Source organism: Schistocerca serialis, chromosome 4 (genome assembly GCF_023864345.2).
Source record: "Schistocerca serialis cubense isolate TAMUIC-IGC-003099 chromosome 4, iqSchSeri2.2, whole genome shotgun sequence".
NCBI classification, from domain to species: Eukaryota; Metazoa; Arthropoda; class Insecta; order Orthoptera; family Acrididae; genus Schistocerca; species Schistocerca serialis.
In genome coordinates this window covers 303,107,816-303,125,278 of record NC_064641.1, presented here as the reverse complement: position 1 = coordinate 303,125,278, position 17,463 = coordinate 303,107,816, and the positions used below count along the sequence as shown (strand labels likewise).

Here is a 17,463-nt window from a genome sequence, read left to right as displayed (position 1 = left end):
AAATTGGAATTAACTAAAATTCTATTGGAATATGAAATGGTATTTTCTGATAGTCCGGGTAGTATTAGTGACTATGTATGTAAATTTAAGATCAAAGATAATACTCCATTTTTTTGTAGACCCTATCCGATACCGGTAAGCCTGAAAGAAGCGGTTAAGGAAGAAATAGATAAAATGATTGAAAATAAAATAATAGAATGTAGTACGAGTGTTATGAATAACCCTTTAGTAGTGGTAAAAAAGCTTTTGTTAGCCGAAGTCTCAACAAACATTAATTAAACTATACAGCTACAGAGAAAGAACTATTAGCAGTAGTATGGAGTATCCAAAAATTCCAAATGTTAGTACAGTAGAGTCTCGATTACCCGATCTTTGGTTATCTGACCTTCTGTGTTATCCGACCCTTTCACCGCACCGGCCGTGTGCCAGCCGATGACAGGTCAGTGACTAATGTGTTGTTTGTTGATACTCAGTTCATTGTCACCATCTGCTACTCCTCATTCCTCAGTGCTAACTTAGATCTGTAGTGGAATGGACGTGTTGCACATTGGTTATTTTAAAAATTTGTGGTGATGGCTTCAAAATGGAACAAGGTGGTCTTTCAATGGAAGAAAAATTTAAAGCTTTAAAAAGAATAGACAATGGTGAAACTTCATTAAAAGTGGCGCAAGATTATAACGTCAGGAAAACAACAGTTGGAGACTGGAAAAGGAACTGCAATGAAATCGAGAAGTGGTGTTCTCAGCGAACAACTTCGGCCATTTTGGAAGATCGGAAAACAATGAAAAAATGTGATTATGAAAAACTTTGTTCCTATGGTTTACTCAACATAGAGATAAAGGTGTACCCATGTCGGGACCTATTTTGCAGGAAAAAAGCTTTATAGTTTCGTAATGAACTAAAGGAAGGTGAACCTGATTTCACAGCTAGTGTAGGCTGGCTCAACAGGTGGAAGAAAAGATATGGAATTCGGCAACTGTGGTGAAAAGCTTTCAGCAAATTTTGAAGCTGTTCAATTGTTAAGGAATAAACTTCACAAGGTATTGGACAAGGAAAACGTAACAGGCGACCAAATTTTTAACTGTGATGAGACTGGTCTCAATTACAAAATGTTACCAGAAAAAACATTAGCATCAAAGGCAGCGCCAGGCTACAAACCTAGCAAAGAAAGAGTGACAATTCTTGCATGCAGTAATGCCACAGCAAATTTTAAAATGAAACTGTCTATGACAGGTAAGACAAAAAAACCGAGAGCATTTAAAAATGTATCTAAAAATGCTTTACCAGTGAAATATTACAACCAAAAAAATGCTTGGATGAGCTCAGACATTTTTAAAAAATGGTTTTTTAATGAGTTTGTGCCACAAACTGAAAAGTTTTTGAATGCCAACAATTTACCTTGCAAAGCACTGTTGCTTCTAGACAATGCCACTTGCCATCCTAATGAAGATGAACTTCAAGATCAAGATATAAAGTCCATGTTTTTGCCTCCACCTGTCACATCCTTATGTCCTTATGTCAGGCTATGGACCAAGGGACCTTTGAGACACTGAAGAGAAACTACTGCAGAAACTTGCTTTTCTCTTTAATTAATGCTATGGACAAGGGAGAAGACATGCTAGAGCAGTTGTGTCGTATTAATTTGAAAGATGTAGCTTATAATGTGGCCCAATCTTGGGAGAGTGTTGCAGCAAATGCAATTGCAAAATTCTTGAAAATTTTGCTACAGGAAAATCAAGAAAATTCTCCAGATGATGAAAATCTACAGTAGCAGACCGAACCAGTAAATAATACCCTGCTTTCACTGTTACAAAAAGTTCTGGGATGTGCTGACGCCACAGAAGATGACATAAATGAATGGATTGTCCAAGATGAAGAATTTGAAGTGACAGATGAAGAAATAGTCAAGATGGTAAACGAAAAGGAAGAAGACAAAGAAGCAGATATAGTGGAGGAAAGTGCGCCCAAGATTTCTCACAACGAAGGACACAATGCCTTAGAAACTGCTTTAAAATATGTAGAGCAACTGGAGGAAACATTGTCTACCGAGGTTTTACTTCTTAAGAGACTACGTGATTTAGTGGCAAAAAAACGACAAACAGCAGGCAAATAAAAGACAATTACTAACTTCTTCACACAGTAAATATCTATTCAGTCTAATTTGATTTGTATTGTATTAAATGTATAAGCTCATTTGGCCTACTTTAGTTTAATTTTTGTGTTTTTTTTGTATTATTTTCCATTATATCTTACCTCCCCACTTATCTGACCTTGCCGCGGCCGGTTTAGGTCGGATAATCAAGACTCTACTGTATGGGGATTAGAGATCCATGTATATACAAATCATCAAGCTCTATCTTTTTTTATGAGTAGTCGCTTATTACTTAGTAGATTAATGCAGTGGATGTTGTTCCTACAGGAATATGACATTAAAATACAGTATGTAAAGGGGACTGAAAATACTGTACCTGAGATTACCTGTAGGTATGAAAGACTTAAAATGTACAGAAGGACCTGGCGTAAATTTTGCAATTAATTTTATGACAACAGAATATCCGCACAACAGGGTACAAGAAATGGCTCAAAGAATAACCTGCAGTATCCATCATGATTCCTACTTTATAGAAATATATGCTATGTGTAATAGAAAATCTTTTCCTCCTAATTAAGCAGAGAAATGGACAATTATAGGGCAAAATCTATTTTGGAGAGACAGTATAACATCTTGATGGTGGCATTCATGCATCCCGAAGTTGATGGAGGACGAATTTGTGTGGTATGTCCATACAGGGTATGGACACTTCGGAATAAATAAGTGTATAGCCCACAAGTTGGGACATAAGGTAGCATCTTTAATTAGAACTTGTGAAACCTGTCAGAAAGTAAAAGAGAGTAACACTCATGTTAGATACAAAATGTATCCAATCATCCCTGAGATATTACACGATCTTACAGCAGTGGACGTCTTCAGACCAATTCCGATAGGAAAAGGAGGAGTGGCATGCATTTTTGTTCTCATAGAGTGTTGATATAAGTATGTTAAGTTGTATCCTATTAAGAAAGCAAATACACCAACAGTGATACACTGTCTGCAACAATACTTTCTCAAGGTGGGTAAACCAAAACGATTCCTCTCCGATAATGGACCACAATTTGTTAGCAACAACTTTAAGGAATTCTTAGGGTGGGAAGATATTCTTCAGGAATCAATCTCCAACTATAATCCATCTGCTAACCAAGGTGAAAGGGTTATGAAATAAAGTGGGAAATTATGCCGTACATACTGCCAAGAAAAACATATGTCATGGGCAACAAAAGTTAAATACTTTGAGCTTATTTTAAATGAATTACCACATTTATCAACTGGATTAACTCCTTTGAAAGAAATAGGTAAACCCTTTGTGGGAGAACCCCTTATTAAATATTTTACTTGGCCGGAACAACCTACTGTTGATTACCAACTTAATGAAACAATAGCTTCTAAGAACTTGGTTGAAAGAGCACAACAACAAGTGAGTAAATATAATGAGAAGGCTGTTGAACCTAAGTATAGTGCTAATATACCTAGTCTTAGTAAAACAGCATCTCCAGAGCTCTGCTCTGAAGAAAGAAACACATAAATTTTTTCAACAGTATGAGGGACCTTACCGAGTGCAAACGGTGGTACATCTCAAAGCCTTAGTTTTAATGGATCCTTTAATGGGATCAGAAAAAGGAAAATACAATGTAAATGACATAAGGTTGTATATCCCCCAGGGACGTTAACATTCTGTGTAAACAGGCGGAGTGACAACTGTTGGATCCCTAGTTGTTCTCATTGTTTCTTCTGTACTATTTTTTCCTGCACCAAATTCCCTTCAAATCTTAAACTATTCTGTAATCAATTCTTAAATTGCTAAACTATCCTATAATTTTAATACATAGGAAACCAGATATGACTACAAGATTAGGACCAATTTAAGAGAATCACAGATGAACAGTGATCTCTAGACATGAACTGAAATGAATAAAATATTGAGTGAAATGTATATCATCATGGTATTATTCAAACAAAGTGATATATAGACATGATAAACTGAACAGAGTACTATACGTGTGTATGAAATATAGTGTTAAGTGAATGACTAAACAGCTATATTATTGTATTGTATAATTTTGTGAGATGTAATGTCAAAGGGAGGGTTTTTATCGATTTTGAAAGGGGTGGTTAGTGTAAGTAAAAGCATGACTAACACTACACACACATCATACCTTTCAGACAACCCTCGCAGACAAGTGTGACTGATTCTTCACCATTTGCTGTCCCATAGGGGTTACTACGATTTTTCTTCAGAGGCTTCAAAGGTGAAGGTGAGAATGTCCGTTCTGTAGGAGACATTTAACATCATACCTCCTATGGCTTCTCACTAAATTACCAGCAAAGTAGGGATCCTTGGGAAGGGGGGGGGGGGGGGGGGAAGGGTTTTCCTGTCTTTGTAGCTACCTTCTTTCTCTTCTTCGATCTTAGAAACCAGTTCTACTTTTTCCTTTCTTACTTCTCATCTGAGTACCGGTCTATCTTTCCCTCTTTCCATATGCATATATTTCTATAGCTGAAGTCCTCATTTTCCATGGTTTCCAATAACCTTCAACTTATTTCATGTAAGTAGGCCGAAGAATCAGGATATGTAAACACACATCTACATACACACAAAGATATACTTAAGCACAAAAAGAGGAATTATGAATTAGGAACCTGAAGTGATGCCAGAACTGCCAAGGGATGTAGGGGAATAAAAATATATGTACATCTGATTCGATGTACATATTACATTGTTGATATGTGACTGTTCTGCATCGTTATTTTTCAAATAAATATTTACATGTGCCGTGCTCGTCCTTTGACAAAAGGCATAGTATCTACTGGGAGTTGGTAACTACAGGTAGACATAGCATCTACTATGTGTGGACATCATATCTGTTTATATGGTAAAAGTGAGGAGTGAAAGAGGATTCTAGGGTATTAGATGAAGTATTAGAAAGTGGAATAGAAATGTAAAGTGGATTTGTAATTTCACCAGAGAATATTTAAGAATAGAATTCATAAAGATGTATGCTAGGGCAATGAACCAGGAGGCCTACTCAAGAAGGATACGGAGGGTGCACTTGACATTTATTGGATAAGAAAAAGGGCGGATAAACAGACCTATGAAAGGCTGACCTATACTGAGCGGACAGGGGCACCAAGAAGGGGATTGACCTGTACCACAGGAGGATAGGAATAAGAAAGGGGTGTACCTACCAAAACAGAAGGAGAAATGATACTCCTAGGATCAACCCATGTAAGATGTAGGTACTGTTCCTAAAGGTAAAAAGGACATATCATGACAGAAGTCACACGTTTAAAGGGATGAATCTGGTAAGTTTGAATTCTATGCAGCACTAGCATTTTTACATTTTAGATTTATAAGTGTCAGAAGAAGGGACCACTTTATTCTACTCAGAGTTCCTCCAGATTACAATAAGTAATGAGCAGTATAGTATTCATGAGTTATGTGCACCTGTAATTTAGGACTGGGAGAGGAATAAAAAACAGAGGTTTGGTACCCACAAATTTTTTGGAGATTGAAAAGAGCTAATTCCTACATGGATTGAAAGGGTCATGTATTATAATTGTGGTAAAATATGCACGGTTATTAGTAGAAAGAGAACAGTGTTAAAAGATAAAGAGAGGCTGCCGATTTCTGTGTGTGCTGGATGGACGTGTATTGGGAGAATACTGCAATAGTGACGGTCGATTGGCATGGACAAGTGTTTCCAGCATGCGCCATAGAAGCTGTATGTCCAGTACAAGGAGCAAGCATGCTCTATTCTTTGATGGTGTAATGATTGTATTGTTGTGAACAAATGAATTATGTATTGAACTAAAGACAGTTACATTGGATTTTCTGGTGTTGGACTTGCGAGAAGCAAGAACTGGTTTTGTAGTGGTTATTATACCACACATATTGTAATTGTATCTGTTAGTATCTAATGGTCCAAGATGGGGTTGATTCGCAAGAGGTGAACACTTGTGTGAAACTTTTGTAGTTGTTTTATTGTGGAGACAAAAATATAACAGAGTTGAACAAAAGTATCCTGAGAGTACAGAACCATTTCAGGAGTAGAAAAGAAGTATATTTTGAAATTTCCTTAACCAGCTATAATCTTCTGAGAAGAAGAGTTTGTGAAGATCGACGCAGTCGTCTGACCTGAGAAGAAGATCGGCTGCACACAATACGTGTGTCAACTGCGAGACATGTGTGAGTCTTGCACCCCTGTGCCACACTGTCTCCTGTCGTCCAAAAACCATTAGAAACTATGTGGTTATGTTTTTACTGCTCGTAGATGTTCAACAGAAAACTATTGTAGCAGTATGTGGAGGTTCACTGGCAAACTATTAATGAGGCTTATCAAAAGTTAAACAATAGTGCACTGGCCATATAAATGTGTAAATAGGGGGTTGTTAAAAGTGAAAGTAAAAGACACTGAAACGCAAGTGATATTCTATAGACCAGTTAATTGTTTCAAAATCACTTCAAATCAAATAAGGGCTAACGTCCTACTTATCTTTTCTGTATGGAAATTTGTTTAATACTTGTGGGGACTAGTGTCCGACATCGATATCTAAATTTTCTTTAACTTCTTACAGTGACTATCGTCTGTTTATCTTCATTATATTCAAATCATTTTGACATTTTAAGGAGCTAGTTCCCAATCTTTATTGATTATATTTCCTGTCTTGGGTTTCCATGTAGGGAAAGACTAATGGTTACAACTTGTCTTAGGTAATTTTACTGTTACCATCTGCGTCAATCAAGTAAATTAACTGCCAGGGGCTTTGAGCATTAACTGCCAGCATTTTAAAAAGCTTCAGTGACAAGAGTTGCTTACTACTTGTTGAAGCTGTATATTGCTCAAGTACCAATGTATGCATTTTTATTCTATGAATGTATTTAAATATTAAAATTAGTTCATCATTCAATCGCTTACCACACCAGGACCCTTTTATCCTAGTTATTACGCTCCAAAAAAGGCACAAGTTTGCATATCTTGAAATTATCAGTAAATACATCTGACAGCAATAAGAATATTTCTGAAGAAGAAAATCACACCCGTGATGACAGTATTCATCCTACATTTAAGTCAGAAGACACTTCAGACACTTATACCTCACATGGCAACATGCAACCAGCACAAGTGGTTTGGTCAAAAGACAAAAAAATCTGTGGAACTTAGAACCTTACCCACAAACTAGAAGACCATCCAGTTCAAATGTTATAAAAAATGATTCCTGGTCCAACAAGATATTTTGTACCTGGAGTAAGTGATATAAAATCCTCTTTTTAACCTCTTATGGAAAAAGCTACTCGTATTGCTGCAGTTATTACAGCATGCAAACATAATATTAACAACTGTGCCCACGAGATATGACCTGGCAGACTGGTCTTGTGTGAACAGAGAAATTCGCCTAACGAATAGTAAACTGAAACACTTTTGCACTAAGTTTACGAATGTGACATTACTGGATACGGACAGGTATGAGAGACACTGCTTCACAAAGCATGGACTACATCTAAATCAGTTTGGCAAAAATAAACTAGCAGCAGACATTGGAAAAGCTTTTCATGAAATAATAGGCCTAAACAATAACGATCATGAAAGCAGACCAGTCATAGCCCTAACTAACGAGGGAAACTAGTGAGCTGGGCCAACTCTAGCAGGATTTGGTCCAGTAACAAAAATCTGCAACAAGTAATTAATACACAAACGAAAGTTCACTCAAACAGCAATACAATTAAAGACAAACAAAAGTTAACAGTGTTTCATCAGAACATAAGAGGCGTATACTGCAAGCTGGATCAGTTCACAGCAAATATAGAAGACACAAAAGGTATAAACAGTGCCCACATTCTGTGTCTAACAGAACACCACATCACTGCTGGTATTGAAGTCGTCCCTATTCCCAACTATGTTTCAGCAACGTCTTATTGCAGGAACTATATGGACAAAGGAGGAGTAGCTGTATATGTAAAAAACAATGTCTTGTTCACGGCAATAGATGTACAAAGATTCTGCTTTGAGCTACATTTTGAAGTATGTGCTATAGAGGTGCCAGACACTGTCTCCAGATTAACAGTTGTGGCAGTTTACAGGGCACCATCTGGAAATTTTAAAGTGTTTGTTAAACAATTAGATACTCTTTTGTTGTACTTAAGTAGAAAAAATAGGGGCATGGTAGTTGTTGGGGATTTTAACATAGATTTCTTGGTTAATTCTCCCTGCAAGGTGGAGTTTGAAAATCTCATGGGCACATACAACCTTGTTCCCGTGGTTAGCTCGCCCACCAGAACCACAACCTCTTCCAGTACTCTCATTGATAACGTTTTTGTTGATCAGAGTGAAGTCGACCATATTAATATTGAAATGGTTATAAATGGTCTGTCTGACCATGACGGACAACGAGTTACTTTCAACGGCTTGGGAATTCCTCTGAGTGACACCTCACTTAGATGGAAAACAGTAAGGAAAATAAGTGAGGAAGCTATTCAAACGTTCAGATCATGTCTTCAGCATACTGACTGGACACCTGTTTATCTAGCAGAAACTGCTAATTCAAAATACAATTTATTCACAAATGAGATAGCAGGTACCTTTGAAAGTGTATTTCCAAAAAAGTCATACAGAGTACAACCTGCTAGGTCTGCAAAAAAACCATGGCTCACTAAGGGCATCATAGCTTCCTGTCAGAGAAAAAGATAACTCTACATAGCATCAAAGACCCTGCTCAGCTAAAACATTATAAACTCTACTGTAAAATTCTTGCCAAAGTAATTAAAAACTCTGAAAGTATGTGTATAGCATCTGAAATTACTAATTCTGAAAATAAAATTAAAACAATCTGGAATGTGACAAAGAGAGAAACAGGGACTGTAAACTACACCAAAGACAAAAATATTGTTTTAACTGTTGACAACTCAGAGATAACTAATAGTGAGGAAATTGCTGAAATCTTTAACCAACATTTTTTAACTGTCCCAACACAGATAGGTTGCCATGGTTCTGTAGGTAAAGCTGCCTGTATAATGAAAAATAATTTTCCAGAACCTTTCAGTCAAATAAGTGTGCTTCCCATTACTGCCAATGAAGTCAAAAAAATCATACAGTCTTTGAAAAATAAACATTCTGCTGGTATCGACGATATTTCAAGCAAGCTGTTGAAGGCTTGCTGTAGTGAAGTGGCCGAAGTTTTGTCTCACATCTGCAACACATCCATGCAACAAGGAGTGTTTCCAGACAGAATGAAATACTCTGTTGTCAGGCCCCTGTACAAAGCAGGGGATGCTACAAATGTGTCAAACTATCGCCCTATCTCTCTATTAACAACATTTTCAAAAGTCCTAGAAAAAGCTCTGTACAACAGGATTGTGGCACACCTTGGTGACCTGAACATCATTAACAGTCAGCAGTTTGGTTTTCAAAAGGGAGTTTCAATAGATAACGCAATTTTCTCATTCACAAATGATGTTCTAGAGTCTATAAACAGCAAGAGGCTGCCAATTGGTGTCTTATGCAACCTATCAAAGGCGTTCGACTGTGTAGATCACCAGATACTCTTCAAGAAGGCCTGTCATTATGGAATTACAGGACCTGTAGGGAACTGGTTAAAATCGTACCTCGAAAATAGGAAGCAGAAGATTATTCTAGATGTTTCAGATAGTGTATCACACTATATAGTGGACTCTGAGTGGGGAATTGTGCAGCATGGAGTGCCACAGGGATCAGTGGTTGGGCCCTTGCTGTTCCTCATATATGTTAATGACCTGCCTTTATCCATCAATAAGCAGTGTAAATTTACAATGTTCGCTGATGATACGAGCATTGTGGTGGATAATGTGTCAACTACTGACTTAGAATCCGAGGTCAATGATATCCTTAAAGAAGTTCTGGGTTGGTTTAGTATTAACTCCCTTTCAATAAATCTGAAAAAAAAAAAAAAAAAAAAAAACAATTTTATCCAGTTCCAGACAACCCACAAAAACCCAAAAGAAATAGTTATCACACAGAATGATCAGATGATAAAACAAGTGTACTTATAAAAATTCCTAGGCGTATATGTGGACAGTAGGCTGAACTCGGAACATCACGTTCTACAAACACTAAAATGGCTGACGTCGGCAACATTTGCTTTACGAATTTTGTCACACTTCAATGACATTACCATCTCAAAGTCAGCTTACTTTGGCTATTTTCATTCAGTCACGTGTTATGGCATCATCTTCTGGGGCAATACACCTGCCGCAAAGAAAATCCTCACAGCACAAAAAAGAGCAATAAGAATCATTTTTGGTGTATCCCCACAAACCTCATGTCGAAATCTTTTTAAACGACTTGAAATACTGACAGCAACATCTCAGTACATATATTCACTGATGTGCTTCATAATAAATAACCCGACTCTGTACGAAACAAATTGCCTACATCATGAACATAACACCAGAAGAAAAGAGGATTTCCACTGTGAGTTAAAGAACTTGACACTTATTCAGAAACGCTGGAACGAAAATTTTCAATTCCCTACCCAACAGCATCAAAAGTATAAGGGGTAGTACATCAGTATTTAAACATAGCTTGAAAAATTATTTACTTTATTCACTAGAGGAATTCTTTCAGAGAAATAAGTAAAACCCAGATTGGAAAGATATTTTTAAATTTTTTGACACTGTTTACTGTTAAACTAATGTAATAATGCCCTAATGTAAAAATTCCTGTTTTTCTCATTTCCATTTTTGGGTCACTTTTAAACCCAAAGGGGGAAGTTTTGATTACTGTTCAAGGTTAAAATAAATGCAATAATGCCCTAAATATGAAACTGCTATCTTCACATTTATGTTGACTAGTTTTTAAGCTAATAAGTATGACTTTTGTGCACTGTTATTAATACTATAACACTGTCTTTATTCTATGTATTTTATTATGTATATTGACACGTTCCACATCTGAGTGACTTGCTCACATGTACAGATCTATGGAACAAGTATACAAATAAATAAATAAATAAATAAAAATGATGTTCAGGATAATGTGGTGGAAAATACTAATATTGAGTGTCAAAAGGTTTATGGTGGCATCTAGGGCAAATCAGATCAAATTACACTTGAAGCCCACACTGGTTTGTTGTTACTGTCTGGTGTGTATAAATTGTATAGTGAATCAACAAACAGTCTATGGAAACCAGAAGCAGGTAGAGCCATTTTTCCTGCTGTAATGTCATAAAAACAATTCTGTTGCAACTTGCATGTGAAACACTTCTATCACAAATCTGATCAAAGAGCAAATGACAAGCTACCACCTATAAGAGTTCTGTTGGAAATACTGTTGAAACCGTATAATCCTGGAGCAAATATAGCCACAAACAAGGAAACATAACCTAAATTTAAAATTATAGTAGCTTTTAATAATTTATCAGTATGATGCTCTAAATGTAATTAGGATCATTACGACCCAAAAGGGCATATACTGATAAGCCAAAACATTATGACCACCACCCACTCCAGCATTGGATGCTGCCTGGTGGCATTGTGGGCACATGACATGGTAACAAAAGTACATAAGCAGAGCACACGCGAATGGTGGATCACTCTATGGGCTGCAACTGAGGAAATCCTTGGCAATACGCAATTTTTACAAAGGGCAGATTGTTATTACAGAGAAAACAGCAAAGCTGGTAAAATATACACATGCTTCTGTCATGAGCATCTACGGAAAGAGGTAAGAGGACAGTGAGACTGCCACTAGGTGCTAAATGGTTGGATGTCCATGGCTCTTCACAGAACATGGGGTTAAGAGGAGTGTCTGCTCTGTAAAGTAGGACAGATGACGATTTGTAGCATCTCTGCTGAAAGAGTGCAATACTGGAGCACGCACAACTGTTTCAGAGCACACTGTTCACCATACATTGTAGAACATGGAGCTCCACAGTGGACCACCCCTACATAAGGCATTGTCAATTATGATTGCAATGGGCAAGGAGCCTTTGGGATCCAACTGTCGATCAATGAAAACATGTTAGCTCTTTGGGTGAGTCACATTTTTCCTACATTAGGTTACTGGTCACCTCCATTAACACCACCATTGAGGTGAATGCTGGCTCAAAACATGCAGCACATCATGGATGCAAGCTGGTGGGAGAAGTATTATACTATGGGAAACATTCTCCTATGCTTGCATGGGACCTGTCATAGTAATCGAAGATACACTGACAGCTGCAAGCCACCAGCATCTCTTCATGTTTGATAGGGAAACATTCCACGTGGGAAAAATATATCTAAAAACACAGATGATGTGACTTACCGAACGAAAGTGCTGGCAGGTCAATAGACACACAAACAAACACAAACATACACATGAAATTCAAGCTTTAGCAACAAACTGTTGCCTCATCAGGAAAGAGGGGGGGAGAGGGAAAGACGACAGGATGTGGGTTTTAAGGGAGAGGGTAAGGAGTCATCCCAATCCCGGGAGCGGAAAGACTTACCTTAGGGGGGAAAAAAAGGACAGGTATACAGTCGCGCGCGCGCGCGCGCACACACACACACACACACACACACACACACACACACACACACACACACATCCATCCACACATATACAGACACAAGCAGACATATTAAAAGGCAAAGAGTTTGGGCAGAGATGTCAGTCGAGGCGGAAGTGCAGAGGAAAAGATGTTGTTGAATGACAGGTGAGGTATGAGTGGTGGCAACTTGAAATTAGCAGAGATTGAGGCCTGGTGGATAACGGGAAGAGAGGATATATTGAAGAGCAAGTTCCCATCTCCGGAGTTCAGATAGGTTGGTGTTAGTGGGAAGTATCCAGATAACCCGGACGGTGTAACACTGTGCCAAGATGTGCTGGCCGTGCACCAAGGCATGTTTAGCCACAGGGTGATCCTCATTACCAACAAACACTGTCTGCCTGTGTCCATTCATGCGAATGGACAGTTTGTTGCTGGTCATTCCCACATAGAATGCGTCACAGTGTAGGCAGGTCAGTTGGTAAATCACGTGGGTGCTTTCACACGTGGCTCTGCCTTTGATCGTGTACACCTTCTGGGTTACAGGACTGGAGGTGGTGGTGGTGGTGGTGGTGGTGGTGGGAGGGTGCATGGGACAGGTTTTACACCGGGGGGACGGTTACAAGGGTAGGAGCCAGAGGGTGGGGAAGAAGGTTTGGGGATTTCATAGGGATGAACTAAGAGGTTACGAAGGTTAGGTGGGTGGTGGAAAGACACTCTTGGTGGAGTGGGGAAGATTTCATGAAGGATGGATCTCATTTCAGGGCAGGATTTGAGGAAGTCGTATCCCTGCTGGAGAGCCACATTCAGAGTCTGATCCAGTCCCGGAAAGTATCCTGTCACAAGTGGGGCACTTTTGGGGTTCTTCTGTGGGAGTTTCTGGGTTTGAGAGGATGAGTAAGTGGCTCTGGTTATTTGCTTCTGTACCAGGTCGGGAGGGTAGTTGCGGGATGCGAAAGCTGTTTTCAGGTTGTTGGTGTAATGGTTCAGTGGCACAGTGTTACACCGTCCGGGTTATCTGGATACTTCCCACTAACACCAACCTGTCAGAACTCCGGAGATGGGAACTTGCCCTTCAGTATATCCTCTCATCTCGTTATCTGCCAGGCCTCAACCTCAGCTAATTTCAAGTTGCCGCCGCTCATACCTCACCTGTCTTTCAACAACATCTTTGCCTCTTTACTTCCGCCTCGATTGACATCTCTGCCCAAACTCTTTGCCTTTACAAATGTCTGCTTGTGTCTGTGTATGTGCGGATGGAGATGTGTGCGTGCGCGCGAGTGTATACCCGTCCTTTTTTCCCCCTTAGGTAAGTCTTTCCGCTCTCGGGATTGGAATGACTCCTTACCCTCTCCCTTAAAACCCACATCCTTTCGTCTTTCCCTCTCCTTCCCTCTTTCCTGACTTAGCAACCGTTGGTTGCGAAAGCTAGAATTTTGTGTGTATGTTTGTGTTGGTTTGTGTGTCTATCGACCTGGCAGCTCTTTTGTTTGGTAAGTCTCATCATCTGAAAACAAAGATTCTGTAACTTGCCAAACGAAAGCATTGGTACATTGTACGTTGAGAGAAACAATAACAAACACAAACACACACACAAATTTCGAGCTTTCGCAACACAAGGTCGCTTCATCAGGAAAGAGGGAAAGAGGGGGAAAGATGAAAGGATGTGGGTTTTAAGGGAGAGGGTAAGGAGTCATTCCAATCCCGGGAGTGGAAAGACTTACCTTGGCGGGAAAAGGGACAGGTATACACTCGCACACACACACATATCCATCTGCACATATACAGACACAAGCAGACACACATGAAAAAAAAAAAAACATAGATGCTGTGACTTACCAAACGAGAAAGTGCTGGTAGATAGACACAATAAAAAACACAAACACACACACACACACAAATTTCAAGCTTTCACAACCCAAAGAGGGAAGGAGAGGGAAAGGGAAAGACGAAAGGATGTGGGTTTTAAGGGAGAGGGTAAGGAGTCATTCCAATCCCGGGAGCGGAAAGACTTACCTTAGGGAGAAACAAGGACAGGTATACACTCGCGCGCGTGATTCCGGTATTCAGTCATAAAAAATCTTTGCCCATCTTCCCAAGAATTTAATACATGGTAAAATTAACTTATTAACTTCAAACACAAACCCAAAAGATATCTGCTTGACAAAGTCCTACTCTATATATATAATCTTGTATGGAGTAGAACTTTGTCAAGGGGACGGGTGTGTGTGTGTGTGTGTGTGTGTGTGTGTGTGTGTGTGTGTGCGCAACAAACCACATAAATGAGTAGCTACAAAATTTAAACTGTTTGTTGATGTATAGCATTTATCCATAATCCTTCCTATCTTTCTCCTCCCTTTCTAGCAGGCACAGATCGATGGTTCAGTTCTAGGAAGGGGAAAGGAGGTCACAGTTTATTAACTTCTCCCCTCCCCCTTTCACCTCTGAGAAGGGTTAATATTATACACCACATGCACTGACACAATTAAGTATCAAAATCTTAAATGCAGTCACTATAGCTCTGATCTTAACCTTGTGAGTTTAACTTCTTTCCACTAGAGAAGACAGCCGAATGCAAGACTTTTTGACTGTCATCCAGCCAAACTGTGTTGGTAAACATAATTTGCTGCAGAATATGTATAACAGAAAAATGTGGGCTGTAGTGGTCTTACATGGTAGTGTGCAGACCTGTTTATAGTTTTCACGCATCACAGAATAAACAAAAAGGTAAGCCTGGATAGTGTGATGTGACAAAGCCAATTCTTTAATTAGAGAGCTTGTTAATGGTATCTATGATCATAAAATACTACAGGAATTAAAAGGATGTTATAAATGGGAAGACAGAATGTATGGTAATATCTATGAATTTAAATTAAAGCAAATACTTACAACAGAAATTACGTGTTCCTGTTTACTTGCTGTGCAGCTTTCTACTTCACAGAAGGGCAGCATGTCAGCAAAACCACCTTTTCTATTGCCTGCTATTGCAGCCATATCTGCAATTGCACCTGAGCCAACCAAGCTAGCACCAGGAGATAGTGGTGTACTGGAACGTGATAATGCTTCTGGCTGCAATACATCATAACAAGGATAAATACAGTTTCAAAGCTGCCTTTTAAATGAGAGTGTCATTCACACTGTAAGATGTTAATACACAGGTTTGTTTGAATTCAAACATATCCTCAAAAATGCGCATCCCCAATGAGACCTTTATAAAAAGGGGGAAAGCAGGCATAATCTTTATGTGCAAAAAACAATCACACAATAATTCAACAATATGAGTTATTGGCTCTTTGGAGATGCAATGAAAGCAAATAACAGTAACAATGCATGAATGTGATAGTTGGAATGTGGTGATATCTGTTATTTATTGTTAAGCATTGGTTATTTCATAGAGTGTATGCGGGAGCACTCATTTGAAATGTGTATTCATGGAATTGTAACAATAAGCCTCTGTGCAGTACATAATCTTACGTGTAGTGTTGCCTCTAGAGTTGAATGAGTATCACTGTGCTGCTAACAAATCAACAAAATATGGAGATGTAGTGTGATTTTGCAGTACATAACAAAATCAAATTTACTAAAATAGAAACTGGAGCTTTGATTGAGATTGTTTAGCTAAGATTCAATATCAAGGATGGACATAAACTTATAATGAGGTCATTCTGCAGACCAACAGACTCACAATCCCAGATGCAAGCAAAAAATTCAGAGAAACCTTCAACTCACTAATGCCTATGTTCCCCAATCATATCATCATTATTTGAATTTGGATAATAAGAGTTTTGTAAATGGTGGACAAAACAAGACATCCTGCAGAAAAACACTAAATGCTTTACCTGCAAACCATAAATAGTTTAGATGCTCACTCATGATGGAAATAAATTATATCCAATGGCAACATTAGACCTGGCTGGCATCAGCAAACATAAGGCCATTGAAGCAACAATGATTATGAAGTACAAAGGGTAACTAAAACAAGTAGGAGGAATTAGGTGTTCAGTAAACTACATAAAGAGGCAGTAGTGTCATATCTCAAGTAGGAACTTTGAACATTTAGAAATTACATAGTATACGATGTCTGTTAGAACAGTATCCAACTTTTGGCTGGGGGCGGGGGGAACCTGGCTTACCTGGAGCATTGGACTGCTAATCACCCTGAAAGTAGTTCCCTTGGGGCTCCACACATTTCTCCCAGTGGTGCCACTATTGCTGCAAGAATGCCAAAAAAGCCTCTTTTGGAATGGAGTTTAGGTCAGCTATTATTGGTGTCATAATGTCTTCTTTTGTCTGAAATCGCATTCATTTAATGGTGTCTTAAGTTTGGGAAATAGCCAGAAGTTGCAGCAGCCAAATCAGGAGTGTAAGGAGCTTCTTGAAGCACAGGAATCTGGTTTTTTGTAAAAAAAAAAAAAAAAAAGTCAAAATATAGTGTGAGGAATGTGCCAGAGCATTGTCATGATGGAGCCGCCAATTTCCTGTTGACTGTAAGTCCAATCTCTTGTGCTACACGTTATAACTTCAAGTTGAACAAATATATTTCAAGGAAGACACAATACATGAAAATCACAGATCAAGTAAACAGAGTAAGACATGTGTACACTTTAAAGTCAAATCATAACTGAGTCCGAGTCTAGCGGTCGCAGGCTGGCCGGCTGCTTGGTGGCGCTGCTGCTGCATGGCTGGCAGACAGCGCTTCATGTAGAGGATGCGCGTAACTGCGCGGCGGCACTTTGAAAGATCGGCGAGTCACAACACTTTTTCCCCCTCTGAAGTTTTTGCACAGGTCTTGATGGAGGTGACCTGTAGATTACTAATGTCTATAAGTGTTGTTTGAATGGCCGTAAAGTCTCAAGGAGGAGGCTTCC

The 17,463-nt window shown here is 38.8% G+C and overlaps 1 protein-coding gene across 4 annotated transcripts in view; it reads right to left on the bottom strand.

Moving 5' to 3' along the window:
• The window catches only part of LOC126473954 (protein pigeon), a 500,491-nt gene that overhangs the window by 107,765 nt on the left and 375,263 nt on the right, over positions 1 to 17,463 (bottom strand). For all 4 annotated transcript variants that reach the window (XM_050101320.1, XM_050101319.1, XM_050101322.1 and 1 more), the window contains one exon: positions 15,485 to 15,664. In XM_050101320.1, the coding sequence (XP_049957277.1) occupies positions 15,485 to 15,664 (180 nt within the window). The remainder of the gene's footprint in view (positions 1 to 15,484; positions 15,665 to 17,463) is intronic.